General features: G+C 31.1%; 2 protein-coding genes and 1 long non-coding RNA gene across 3 annotated transcripts; all 3 read right to left on the bottom strand.

Moving 5' to 3' along the window:
• Positions 1 to 986: 986 nt before the first annotated feature.
• On the bottom strand, positions 987 to 2,403 carry LOC143562418 (uncharacterized). The gene is made up of 3 exons (XM_077050225.1): positions 2,306 to 2,403; positions 2,121 to 2,202; positions 987 to 1,162 (listed from the first exon to the last, which is right to left on the bottom strand). The coding sequence occupies exons 1-3, from the start codon at positions 2,399 to 2,401 to the stop codon at positions 987 to 989; spliced, it is 354 nt and encodes a 117-aa protein (XP_076906340.1). The 5' UTR covers positions 2,402 to 2,403.
• A 5,859-nt stretch (positions 2,404 to 8,262) lies between these two features.
• LOC143562416 (uncharacterized) lies at positions 8,263 to 10,797 on the bottom strand. The gene is made up of 5 exons (XM_077050224.1): positions 10,723 to 10,797; positions 10,515 to 10,637; positions 9,809 to 10,411; positions 9,346 to 9,559; positions 8,263 to 8,869 (listed from the first exon to the last, which is right to left on the bottom strand). The coding sequence occupies exons 1-5, from the start codon at positions 10,795 to 10,797 to the stop codon at positions 8,469 to 8,471; spliced, it is 1,416 nt and encodes a 471-aa protein (XP_076906339.1). The 3' UTR covers positions 8,263 to 8,468.
• Positions 10,798 to 10,935: 138 nt separating this feature from the next.
• On the bottom strand, positions 10,936 to 12,130 carry LOC143562419 (uncharacterized). Its single transcript, XR_013140476.1, has 2 exons — positions 11,729 to 12,130; positions 10,936 to 11,102 (listed from the first exon to the last, which is right to left on the bottom strand). It is a non-coding gene; the product is annotated as an uncharacterized LOC143562419 (long non-coding RNA).
• Between the last annotated feature and the right edge of the window lie 557 nt (positions 12,131 to 12,687).

Here is a 12,687-nt window from a genome sequence, read left to right as displayed (position 1 = left end):
GTGGTGCACATGTGCGTTAATGTTGTATTACACATACGTACTAATGTGTATTCGATGTGTGTATTAGTCTTATATTGCATATATACAATAGTGTGTATCAAATATGTGCAATAGTGTTGTATTCTATGCAATACAAACACTTTTGCATGTATGCAATGCACACTATTACACATGCGCACTATATCGACGAGGTTACCGACAATGTTTTTTTTTTTGAACCAATAACAACATATAAGATTAATGGAAAAAAAAAACTTCAAAAATTTTTTTTTTAAAAGTTAAAAATAGTTTTTTAGAAGTTTTTAAGTTTTCTCTTTAAGAGGACTTTTCACTAGAACCCACCCCTATATATATATATATATATATAATTTATTAAAATGGTGTTAGTAAGGACACTTTTGTCAAATTACACTATCTTAATTGACAAGGGCTAACGATGCTAGTAAAGTGGATGGAAATTATAACTTTTAGAAACCATGAGAACGTAAATGGCTAAAAATAAGTTTACTTAGGATGGATCTGACAAAAGTGAGCAAACCACAGGGAAGAAAATAACAGTTACTCTATGTAATTAAAAGGGTATTTTTGTCTTTTCATACTAACTTAATAGACTAAAACGGACGGAGTTAGTGATTTGGACTGAAATGACATGAATAAAACCATGAGGATGGAAATGACTAGAAAAAAATTTTGAACGAAAATGACAAAAAAAGGAAGCCGTATGGACGGAAATGACAGTTCTCTCGTTTACAAACCTTAGCATTAACATACTTAATGAGTTAAAAAAAACTTTCATGACTATGTGTTTCTTTATTAGTAAGATTATCCATACAAGTTAGCATATATTTACACGAATAATAATGGTTAAGAATGTAATTAGGGTTACAAGTATAGCCTATCTAATGAATTAAACATTTACATTTCATCATTCATGCTATATAACAGCTTCTAGTTATGTGTATACCATAATCCACCCAATGAAGAAATTAACCAGAAGAGTGAAAAATCCTTTTAACCAAAGAAAACTTGTTAGCTCGGTTTTTGTAGATTGTTGCATGTTGAAGTTCGTTTTCAGACATATCGGCCACCTTTTGATCTCTACGGGTCATTGTAAGGGTTACTCGTTTTTCCATCAAGCTAAACTCCATAGACTCCACTTCACCTATGGTTTGAGAATGTAAATCCGTTATGATATTACGAGTGAAATGATGTATGAGTTAAGGTCGGGTGCATTAACATATACGTCACACGAGGGGGTTATATCGTATTAGATAGTGTAATGTAATGTAAAAAACACGTTTTTAAGAAAATAAATCTATATAACGCTTTTAACACCTTTGAAGAAAATATATAATGCTTTTAATTCTTTTGAGAATCGAGGTTATTTATGGGCCTACTATTAAAATTTTTGACCTCATTAACTCCAAATTTCTGGGCCCACTATTAAAATTTGCCTAGGCCGGTTTGAAATATATATAGTACGGTTCGGGTATAATAATTTTGTAACTAGGAACCGTCCGTGTAAACGAAACCGGTTGCTAAAACTAATTATTAAGCTTATAAAGTTATATTTATATATTATACTAATTTAAAACCCATGTAGTATACGAGGTGAAAAACATTAATACATAACTTTTAAATTTTTATGTAAATCTCTATAAGTGAAAAAATATATGGTATATAAACTAACTATCTAAAAAAATCAAAAAATAAAAAATATACATAAATTAATAAATATTTGGGTTTGGAAAATACATCAATTACTAAAATATAATTTGACTTCCCTTTAATAGTTGATTGAAAACAAAATTACATAACTAAATTTCAAAATTTCCTAAAATAAAGGATAATTTAAATAAATATGTTTAATTAGTATTTTCTTCAAAAATATATCATTATATAAACTATAGAGGTGTTAATTTTTTTTACCGTTTAAATAAATGTGTTTCGTTTGGGTCTTTACAAAATTTAATTAAAATTTTGAGCTGAACCGTTAACTAAGGATGAAAAACACAATCCAAACCGGCCAGTTTCCGTGGTTTTATGATTCGAGTAAACCCAAAACCATGATCAAATTACTTTGCCGGAAAATCAAGAAATATTAAAAAAAAAAAACTTACCATTTAATCTTGAGACTATGTCAGCAACTCTATCTTGACAATTTTTGCATCGAAAATCAGCTAAAAGAACAACTTCTTGAACCTGTTTTTGCAAAGGTGACATCACCAATAAGGCAATAGTTAGTTAGTACCTTAATAAGACATACCAAAAACAAAGATATGAACATGTTTAATGAGAAGAGTACAAGAGGGAAGGTTAAGGATTCTATGGTGGCAAGTGTGGTTGGCACAATGGCTAATTTGAGTTCTTCATCTTCTTCATTTTGATCATTTACAGCCATATTTATTAATTGTTGATATTATTATGTCTCTCTTTGGAAGAGAGAGAGAGAGAGAGAGAGAGATTAAAAGGTGGGGAAGATGTATGACAACTTTGGTCAAGATGAAAAGGGAAACATGACTTTGTGAGGCTTTATGTCATGTGTGTATGTGTGAGTTAGAAGGAGAGAGGATGTATGTGAGGATGTATGTATATGTGTGTGTGAGAATGTGTGGTGGGCCTTTATTTATTTATTTATTATTATTATTATTGCATTGGATCATTTTTCTTTAGTAGGTTTCTTAACTTGATATCTGAATTTTTAGGTCGAGTCGGGTTAGGTTGCTCAGATATACAATGATAACTATTGTTGTAACTCATAAACTAAGAGTTATGATAAGGTTTGCGTGTTAATAACTAAAGCATTTGATCAAATCCATCTATCATATTATGTGAGTGTGGTTTTTATTATATAAGTAGTTTAGGGTGTTATAAGTGAAGGAGATAAAAAATATTGCGATTTTTTTGTATATTTGAAAAGTTTCTGTAACATCATATTTTTTTTTATTTCCTTTAAATGGTTGTTAGTAAACGAGAGAGAAAATGTAATAATAAAGGCATAGAAAATATTATTTAATTAAAAAAGAGAAAAAAAAACAGTAATATTTAATATAGTTTTGAATTGAAAAATAGGAAGGCCGACACTCAAAACTCTTGTGTAAAAAAACCATAATATATATTTAATTACATCTAAATAGAAATATTGTGAGTTGGTTTACCTTGTATACTTGGTTGGTCCACATATAGCATGTGTGAGTGATGATGTATATATGTGTGTTCGAAAGAAGATGTGTGTAGATGTTTGAGAGAGAGATGGAGTTAAAAAATCCTTGGAAGGGTTGACAAATATGCTTCAATAACATTGGCAGCCTCTCAAATACCACCTACTACAATTTTTTTTCTTTTGTATTTCATGTTATTTATATTCGTTTTCTAGGTGTAATAACAATAAGAGTTCATATTAAGCTAGATCATATATTTGGTTTTTAATATCAAGCTCAACAAAATACACCTCAAAAGTCACTATTTGTAAAGAGTAAATAAATCTTATCAACATGGACTGAGTAAATAAAGCATGGACTAAGTTTTATTTCAGTATGTTACATTTGTTTGTATTATTATTATTATTATTATTATTATTATTATTATTATTATTATTATTATTATTATTATTATTATTATTATTATTATAGGTTAACGTTACATCGCCCCTACTCTATTTTACATGTTATCTTTCTAATACTCAATTTTCATCTTTCACCATTTTTTTAAATTTGTTATGTCCATTTATCAATAATGAACATAAATGAGTGTACGATTCTTGTAACGATCGAGCATAAATAAATTTTATTCTGGGGTCTTTTTATCCTAATAAAGTTTTGATTCTTGTAGTGGCATATTGTATTGATGCTCCTTCACTTACTAGAAACTTAAAAAAAAAAATCATGATAGCATCATTACACTAAGAAGTTACATCTTCTAATCACTATTTGTCACTTAAAGTCCATTTATAATCAATTTTTGGATCAATTATGCCACAAGCTTAAAACTGAAAATCTATTAATTTATACAACTTAACCATAGAATCATGAAGCCATAATATCACACTCTCATTTTCCGCTTACAAGTTACAATTGTAGATCACTGATTTCATTGTATCAGCTAAAAGAACAACTTCTTGAACCTGTTTTTGCGAAGACACATCATCAAATTAGTACCTTAATTAGACAAGCCAAATTATTCTACAAAGGGGGACAAAAATAAGAAGATTGAGAAGGATTTGTAGCCACATAAAAAAACCCCTCAAATAAATATAAAAAAAAACCATAACTCAAAATTTAATAAAAAACGAAAAAGATAAAAACACAAAAATGTTCCCACCGTCTTTCTCATTCTTAATATATATATATATATATATATATATATATATATATATATATATATATATATTGAGTGAAAAACATCATTGTGCATTTTTGTTTGTTATTCTGTTTTGTGTTTGCTTTCGTTATTGATTGTGTCTTTTTTCATGATATTGTGTTATATTACTCAACATTGTGTTATATTTTGCGATCTATTATGTCTTTTTTTATTTATAATTGTGTCTTTTGTTCATTTTCATTATTGTGGACTGCAGGGACATTGTGCGTGGCATAACCATCGAGTTGAAGTCGAGACCTAAAAGATCGAATGGAACAGTACATAGACAAGTCAATCTCTTACGAATGTGAAGGTAGTCCCTTCATTTCATTACTTAAAATTGCCTTTGATCTCAACATTGTGTCTTTCCGTCAGTTTTTTTTTATAGGAAATTTTGGGGAAAACATTTTAGTTTTTTAAATTTTTTCGTTTTTTATTTATATTTTGAATTATGACTTTTTTATTATTTTTTTGAATTTATTTTTAAAAGGTTTTGTAGTGTGGTCACAATTCACAAATCCTTCTCACACTTCTCATTTTTTGTCTCCCTAATTAGACATAACAAAACAAAGATATGTATATCATCTTTCCAATCTAATTATCCGAACCATCCGAAAAATTTCAAAATCACTATCCAAATCTGAATTTGAATCCAAAAATTCGGATATGTGGATAAATCAGACTCAGATTTTTGGACATTTCGGATACAGATTCGAATTCGGATTTTTTTTAGCACCTACGTATATATGTGTGTGAGAGCATTCTCAATCCGTTCCCTAAAATTACTTGAGGGGGATTTGTAAATTATATGGTATGGTTATGAGTAGTTGTGAGTAGAGTAGAGAGAAAATTTATATGGGAAAGTTAAATCTGAGGTTTTACTGTAGATACTGTATAATTTTTTAATATTTTCATAAAATAGTTGTGAGTGAAAGAGAGAGAAAATATGATGATAAAGGTATAAAAAATATTATTTAATTAAACATGAGAGAGAGAAAATACAATATTTTTTAGTGTAATTATATGATATATATGAATATATGGTAGGGAACGGGCTGGTAATGCGCTGAGAGAGGTTAAAAAAATTTTGTTGACAAATTATTATTCTTCAAGAATATTGACAACCTCCCAAGTACCACACTACCACCTACTACAATTTTTTTGTTTGTATTTTACATTATTTATATTCGTTTTGTAGGTGTAACTAATGAATAATGATAGAGTTCATTCTTGTCAAAGGCTAGATCATATTTGGTATATTATACACCAAGTTGAACAATCTATACACATTACACAAACTTAAAGGTTAAACAATAGGATAAGCATTTTATTCGTGTTTATTTATTTAAGTCTAACTGAAGAATGTTCAACAAACAAATCCTCGGGTTTTACGTGATTAAATTAAATATTATGGATAAACTTAAAAAAAAGAATATTACGGAAATTAAAATTAATTTTTTTCTTACAAATATGTATCATGTGTACATAAAAAATTATATAATCAATTTGTTTTTATGTTTTATTAAGTTTGATATTGTTTATCTATATATATTTGTAGGTTATTATGAAATATAATCTCCACATTGATTGCATATGTGTCTGTGTATAGGTTTTATAAATAAATGAAATTTGTTCGTATCATTTTGTTTAGTTTTTGAAAAGATAAATAAACATTGTATTCCGTGGTTGTGCTCACAAAAATGTTTCTTTTTCATGTTACAATATTTTATTTAAAAGTCAATATTTTTTTTGTTTAAAAGCTCAGTCACACTCACACCAGGTATTCCCATCTCATATGAGGGTTAGGGGATACATCTTTCGCAGATATACTTCTACATGACCACCCTACTAGCACTCGTGTTCGTCCGAATACGTCCCATGACCTCATAATGACATGTCCATTGTTTACATATTTGTTTGATTTTGTATCGTCATGTGTTGACACTTAGAAACTACAAAAAAAGAGATGGTCACGATTGTCATCATCACCAACTAGAAAGTTAAATCTTCTTATCACTACTAGTCACTAATAGTCTATATCACTACATGAATTAATTCCGTTACATCCCTTAGGCTAAAAATCTGTATATTTGTACAATTTAACCATGGATTCATGAAGCCATAATTGGGGGGGGGGGGGGTCGTTTTGAAAACTTTGTGCGGCATCCTTATCATCCTGCCACAGTCATAGATCACTAGTTTCATCCTGCTATCAACTAATCAGATAAACAGACACAAGTCGTGTCAAATGAAACAGCAACATGTTTAAGCACGCTGCGAAACATATATAATAGTCAAACAATTGACTAGAGCTTTAGTAGATGTACACATAATATTTTTTTGTCTAGTGGAACACTAGTAACTTGTAAGACCAAACCTCTCCGGTCCGGTCCAAAGTTTAGTCAATTAAGCCGGTGGTGTCACACTAAAGGCGTACAAGGAAGAACAAAAGGAATTGTCAAAATTCAAATTATTCAATGCAACAAAAAATTGTACATAGCCAAATAATTCCCCTGAACTATTGATGATGCACAGTTTCAGTCCATAAACTTTTCATAAGCTACTACTGTTGGATATGATTAGTGGTTAGTGGTTGGGTTTAGTTGTGTTACTTTTAACCTAAACCACAAACTTTATTGGATTGGTTTACATATCAAAATCTATGCACGGTTTAATTTTCTTTTTTTCATAAAGTTATTTTCTTTATACCAATGTTAATGTTGTAAAAGGACGCGATACAAAGTATGCCATCGAAGCGAGTTTCTTTTACTCCGTCTAATCACTAAGAATCGATCAAAGTTGGTCAACCTCAACCAGAATCACATCTAGTTTGTCAACTTGGCCGATTTTGACTAAAAGAATAAAACATAATTCGTATTTCTGTAATATTAAAGAAAAAATATCATTTTTTTAATTAATTATTTGCATTTTTTAGAATAGTTTAATATTAAAAATATATTCCTCTTATTTATATTGATATTCATCTATTTTGTTTTAAATTTTTAGTAAACTTATGATATTTGCAACATTACTTTATACAACATATCAATTTCAATGTTTTTGTTGAACCAAAGCTATTCATAAACCATTAAACTAAACAAACCATTTAAACTAAAGAAAGTTGTTCAATCGGCGCATGATACACAGTTTGAAAACCAAGTTTAATGGTTTGAAACTTGAAACTGACTGTATAAATCAAACAGGACATTTACCTTTCTTCTTTAATATTACCTTTTTTTATTTTGCAAAACACAGATAACAGATTGTTCACAAGCCATCTTGACAGGAATTGATGTAACAGTATCGAATATCGATTAACACAAACTTGATCAAACAAGGATTTCTATATCGATATAAAATATGTGGGTTCGTTGTTTTTTATCGACCCAGACATCGTTTACTTATAGATACGATACATACTGTACATACAATTTTACACTAATGACATGACAGACCCTTGTACTTTGTTTACATGACACAACAATAATAAGTAAATGACATAAACAACCATCCAAGTTTATGCGAGTTGAGTGTAAATATGTCCAACAAGCCAAATTCAAGCTCGAATTTTAAACCAAGTTGAAAACATAGACTTGACTTTGTTTTAAAAAATTGGCAGCTTCACTGTTACTTTGATCGAGGTAAGGCTGTCTACATCTTACCCTCCTCAAACCATACCATAGCTTTGCTATTGGTGGGATATACCGAGTACGATGATGATGATGACAACGACTGTTACTTTGATCGAACAAAAAGAAAAGGTCTCGATGCGAAACAGACCAAGTACGAGTTGTGCTTCAAATATTGAAAGCGATTTAACTGATAACTTCCAATTTTTAATTGAGGTATAAAAATGTTAAAAACCAACTGAAACCTATCAAAAAGACCTCAATATGAATAAAATGACATCATTAAATTAGTACAAACTAAAACCATATTGTACAGAAAACAAAAACATGCTATAAAATCTAGTATCTAAGTCATACTAGGTTAATCTAAGCCTTCAAACTCGTCGCATCCTACCTCATCAACCGTTAAAAACTACGTCACAAATCCGGCTAACCCCCTAACAAATTGTACACAACTCCAAATGAAAGACGCAAAAACTTTCACCTGGACATAACTAAGCTTGTTAACGGTGAAGCATTTCGACCACGGGTAAACTTGCAGCCCTTTTTTGCCGAAACGGACATCGTGAAACCGTCACGTTTCCTCGTTTCAACTGTTCCTAAACTGTTGTTTTTACAAATATGCCCCCGGTGGCGTTTCTTGGTTGTTGACCAATTCCAGTTCAAATTAGCAAGTAAATCCACTTCGAAGTCTCGGTTTTCTTCTGAACTTAAATCGGATACATTATCATTTGATTTGGTAGTTTCTGAGTTGGTTTTAGTTGCATGGGATATTAAATTAGCAATATCGGGCCGGGCTTTCATTCTCTTCCAACTGTTTTCGAACCATTCTTGAGAATATCTCAAATCCTTAGATTCGAAAACCGATCGGTTTTTTTCACCTGAAACATAAATAGAAAATATTAATACCAGAAATGAACTGTTCGCAAAACGTTCGGCAAGAAGTTCGTTTAATAAACGAATAAACACGAGCAAAAAGTTCTCTTCATTCACCAACGAACATTAACGTCTCATTCGTTCATTTAAGTTAGTGAAAACGTTCGTTTATTTAAAATCATTTATGCTCATTCGTTCACGTTAATTCACGTTTTGTTTACTTTTACAACGTTCTAGGCCCAATAAATTGCTGTTCACGTTCAATTGTAATCGGTTTTAGCTCAGTTTTGTTCATTCATTTATGTTCGATAACGCTCGTGAGTATACATTCGTGAACAAGTTAATTTTCTTAACAAACGAACACGAACAATAAAACCATGTTCTTTAACTCTTCGTGTTCGATTGTTTGTCCGATAAAGTTAAAACAAACGGTTCGCATACAGGCCTAATCTCATAATACGGCAATCAATCATTAACAAACCTGGAAAATAAACATGGATTATATCATCAGATTCTTTATGAACCACAATTCCTTCCCACCAACCGTCATGCAACCAAGCATCCACAATGCAACCGGCATCAACCGAACGCACGTCAATCTTGTTGGTCAATCGAGTTGGTCTAACCGTCATCCTACCAGCATGTCGGACTCCCAATTCATCGGTGACCGCAACTCTTGATGCCATAATCCATTCCTACAAAAAATAAAAATAAAAAATTTAGTAAAAAAAATGGATTTGTAAGACAAAAAAATATAAAATTTAATAGAATTTAAGACAAAAAAGTCAAAAACTTGGTCAAACAAAAAAAACTGGATTTGAAAAAAAATATAAAATCTAATAGAATTTAAGACAAAAAAAAATCAAAAACTTAGTCAAAATAAAAAAGCTGGATTTGTAAGACAATAAAATATAAAATCTAATAGAATTTAAGCTAACGCTCACCTCAAGATTAATGGATTCATCAGCGGCATCCTTAATATCTTGATACCTAACTTTAAGCTTATCTTTATGCTTCTTAATAACCACGGCTCTAAACCAAACACCTCTAATCCCACTATCTTGTGACAACACTTCAATTTCCGAACCTAAAGAATATTCAACATCAACCATCTTCCTAAGTCTCTTCTTCGGTCTGATGCTGACCTCATCAGCAGACAATAACTTAACTATGTTTTGGTTCCAGTAACCTTTGACTCGAGTAAGGTCAAAGGGGCTAACTACTTCGTCTTCAAATTCATTTTGGCACACAAAAGGACGGTCCAAAATTGTGCGAGCAGCATCGGATTTGAGAAAACGCTCATAGTGTTGAGGACTGAGTACGGTGGCTAATCCGTCTATGCACTCGATGCTAAGATCTTGAAGAGAAAGTGAAAAGAAAATTTCTTTGTCATGATAAGTACAAGGTAAATCAAGACCAAGTTCATCGATTTTGTGAAACCACTGTACCACTGCGGTTTTGTATCCTCGTGAATCTTCGTATAAGTCATTTACGTAAGCAACAAGTCGTTTGCTTCCTTCTGCTAATACGTACACAAAATCTTGAACCTGATCACATAATAAAAATCAAAACAAAAAACATAATTTAGTGCAAGAATAAAAAAACCATGACATGTTAACCGAAAAAAAAAAAACAATTTAAGAGCCTTACCGAAATTTTGACACCACTCCGAGTATAAGCTCCAAAATGCTTCAGCTTTTTCTTGCAAACCCAACAGGAACCGACCCATACAGACTCCGCAGTACGCGGGCCCGTTTTCCGCAAATGAATATTCTAAAAATATAAAACTTTTATAAGAAACTTGAAAGAATTTAAACAATAAGTAATAAAAATATTAAATTTAAATTGAAAAAGATACCTTTGCGCTTTCTGTGTTCAACCTCAAGGACGAAACGGGCTGCAATGGAGGACGAAACGGGCCACCTAAAACCATTAAGAAAGCAAAGAATCAATACTCTGTTCATGAACATGCATAAAGAATAAAATAGATGCAAGCAGTGTATTCAAAGCATTCATAAATCAGACAGAACAATATAGGAGTCAAATTATTAATACTTATTGAATCTAAAAGTCTAAATGAGGCTAATATTGTCAATAATGATGGATGACAGAATTGAGTCAACACAAATCACATTAAGTTGACCAAAAGAGAACATAGTTGATTGATATTAACCTAGTAAACAGGGCTCGGATATTCCGAGGCTCTCAACCAGCTCTTGGAATCTGATTTAATTCTTCCTGCAGCCCAGATCATTAGACAATTAGGCAAAAGTATGTATTTTAACAAACATCATTAGAGGTGGACATAAAACCGATAAAAGTCTAAAACCAATCCGAAACCGACAAAAGAACCAAAACAAAAACCGGCAGTTTAGTTTTGGTTTTGCATGTCATTAAAACCAAATTACAGATATTCATATTTTTATTTTAAATCATTTATAATATTTTAGCCCAAATGTATAATAATTAATTAGATAATAATATTAAAAAAAAACTGAAACCGAAAACCCGAAACGGAACAGTTTTCAAAAATTAAAAAACTGAAGTTCCGGTTTTTTATTCAGTTTCAGCTGAAAACCCACTGAACCCGAACCAAAACCGAACGGTTTTCAAAATTTCAAAAACCAAGGTTCCGGCTTTTGGTTCGGTTTTCGAACAAAACCAACCCGAACCGAACTGTGCACACCCGAAAGACAATTAACATGAATATAACTACATTACACAATTAGCCAATTATCAAAGACCTTAAGCCAAACAACAAACAGAACAATACAAATAACTACAGATCTCACACATACAAAAAAAATAAAAATATATAATTTAAAAAAATACATAAAAAAATAAAAAATTAAACGAAAACGAACCTGAAACAATGGAGTTTAAACAATCAATAACCTCTCTTCGAGATCTGAGTTTCACCGGAAGATCCACCGGAATATTCGCCGGTATATTCGCATATCGATACCGATACGACGCCGTATTAACACCAAACCCTAGTTTCTTCTTCTCTTTACCAATAACCGCCAAATCCAAACTACCATCAACCCGTTTCAAATAAAACCGGATCTCTTTTCTTCCTCCACGGCTCCTAGAACCCACTTCTCGCCAGTTCACATACGCCGTTGTAGATCTATTCATTGTTAAATTAATTAATTTAATAATGGGTTTTGAACGATTTTGAACGATTTGAACGATTTTGAACAAAACCCAGATTGGGATTTGCATATAATTTGTGGGTTTTGGTGGAATTGAAGAATTGAATTGAAATTAATTAAGAACGATTATGAGCGATTTTGAACGATTTGAACGATTTTGAGCAAAACCCAGATTGGAATTTGCAAACAGTTTGTGGGTTTTGGAGGAATTGAAGAATTGAATTGAAATTAAGAACAATTAAGAACGATTTTGAAGAAAACCCAGATGGGAATTTGCATATAATTGGTAGGTTTTGGAGGAATTGAGAAATTGAATTGAAATTGGGGGTTTTGATGTTGAGAAGAGATCTGAATTGGATGGGTGAAATGGGTATTTATAAAATTGGGATTAGGGTTTTGGGTTTTGAATTGGATGGTTATGGGCGGGTTGACCCGTATTTGTCTCGGGGTAGACGCGGGCTGATGGATTTTAAAGATTTTTTAAAATTGAAATTAAGCTAATTTTTTTATGGAGAGTTGTATATTTATTCAACTTTTTTTCGTATTTTGAATGATACATGGATTAAAGTTGTTTTTCCTGCCACACTTTATTGTTGGTGGTAGAGTTAAACGAATTGGATTACTTGAATAAGAAATTGTTTATGTTTATTCGCTTGGTTTTTTCATTG

Source organism: Bidens hawaiensis, unplaced genomic scaffold (assembly GCF_021521415.1).
Source record: "Bidens hawaiensis isolate Kalapana, Puna unplaced genomic scaffold, B.hawaiensis_p1.1 tig00021016_1, whole genome shotgun sequence".
Taxonomy (NCBI): Eukaryota; Viridiplantae; Streptophyta; class Magnoliopsida; order Asterales; family Asteraceae; genus Bidens; species Bidens hawaiensis.
The sequence above is the reverse complement of the archived record's forward strand: the minus strand, read 5'-3'. Positions and strand labels throughout refer to the sequence as shown.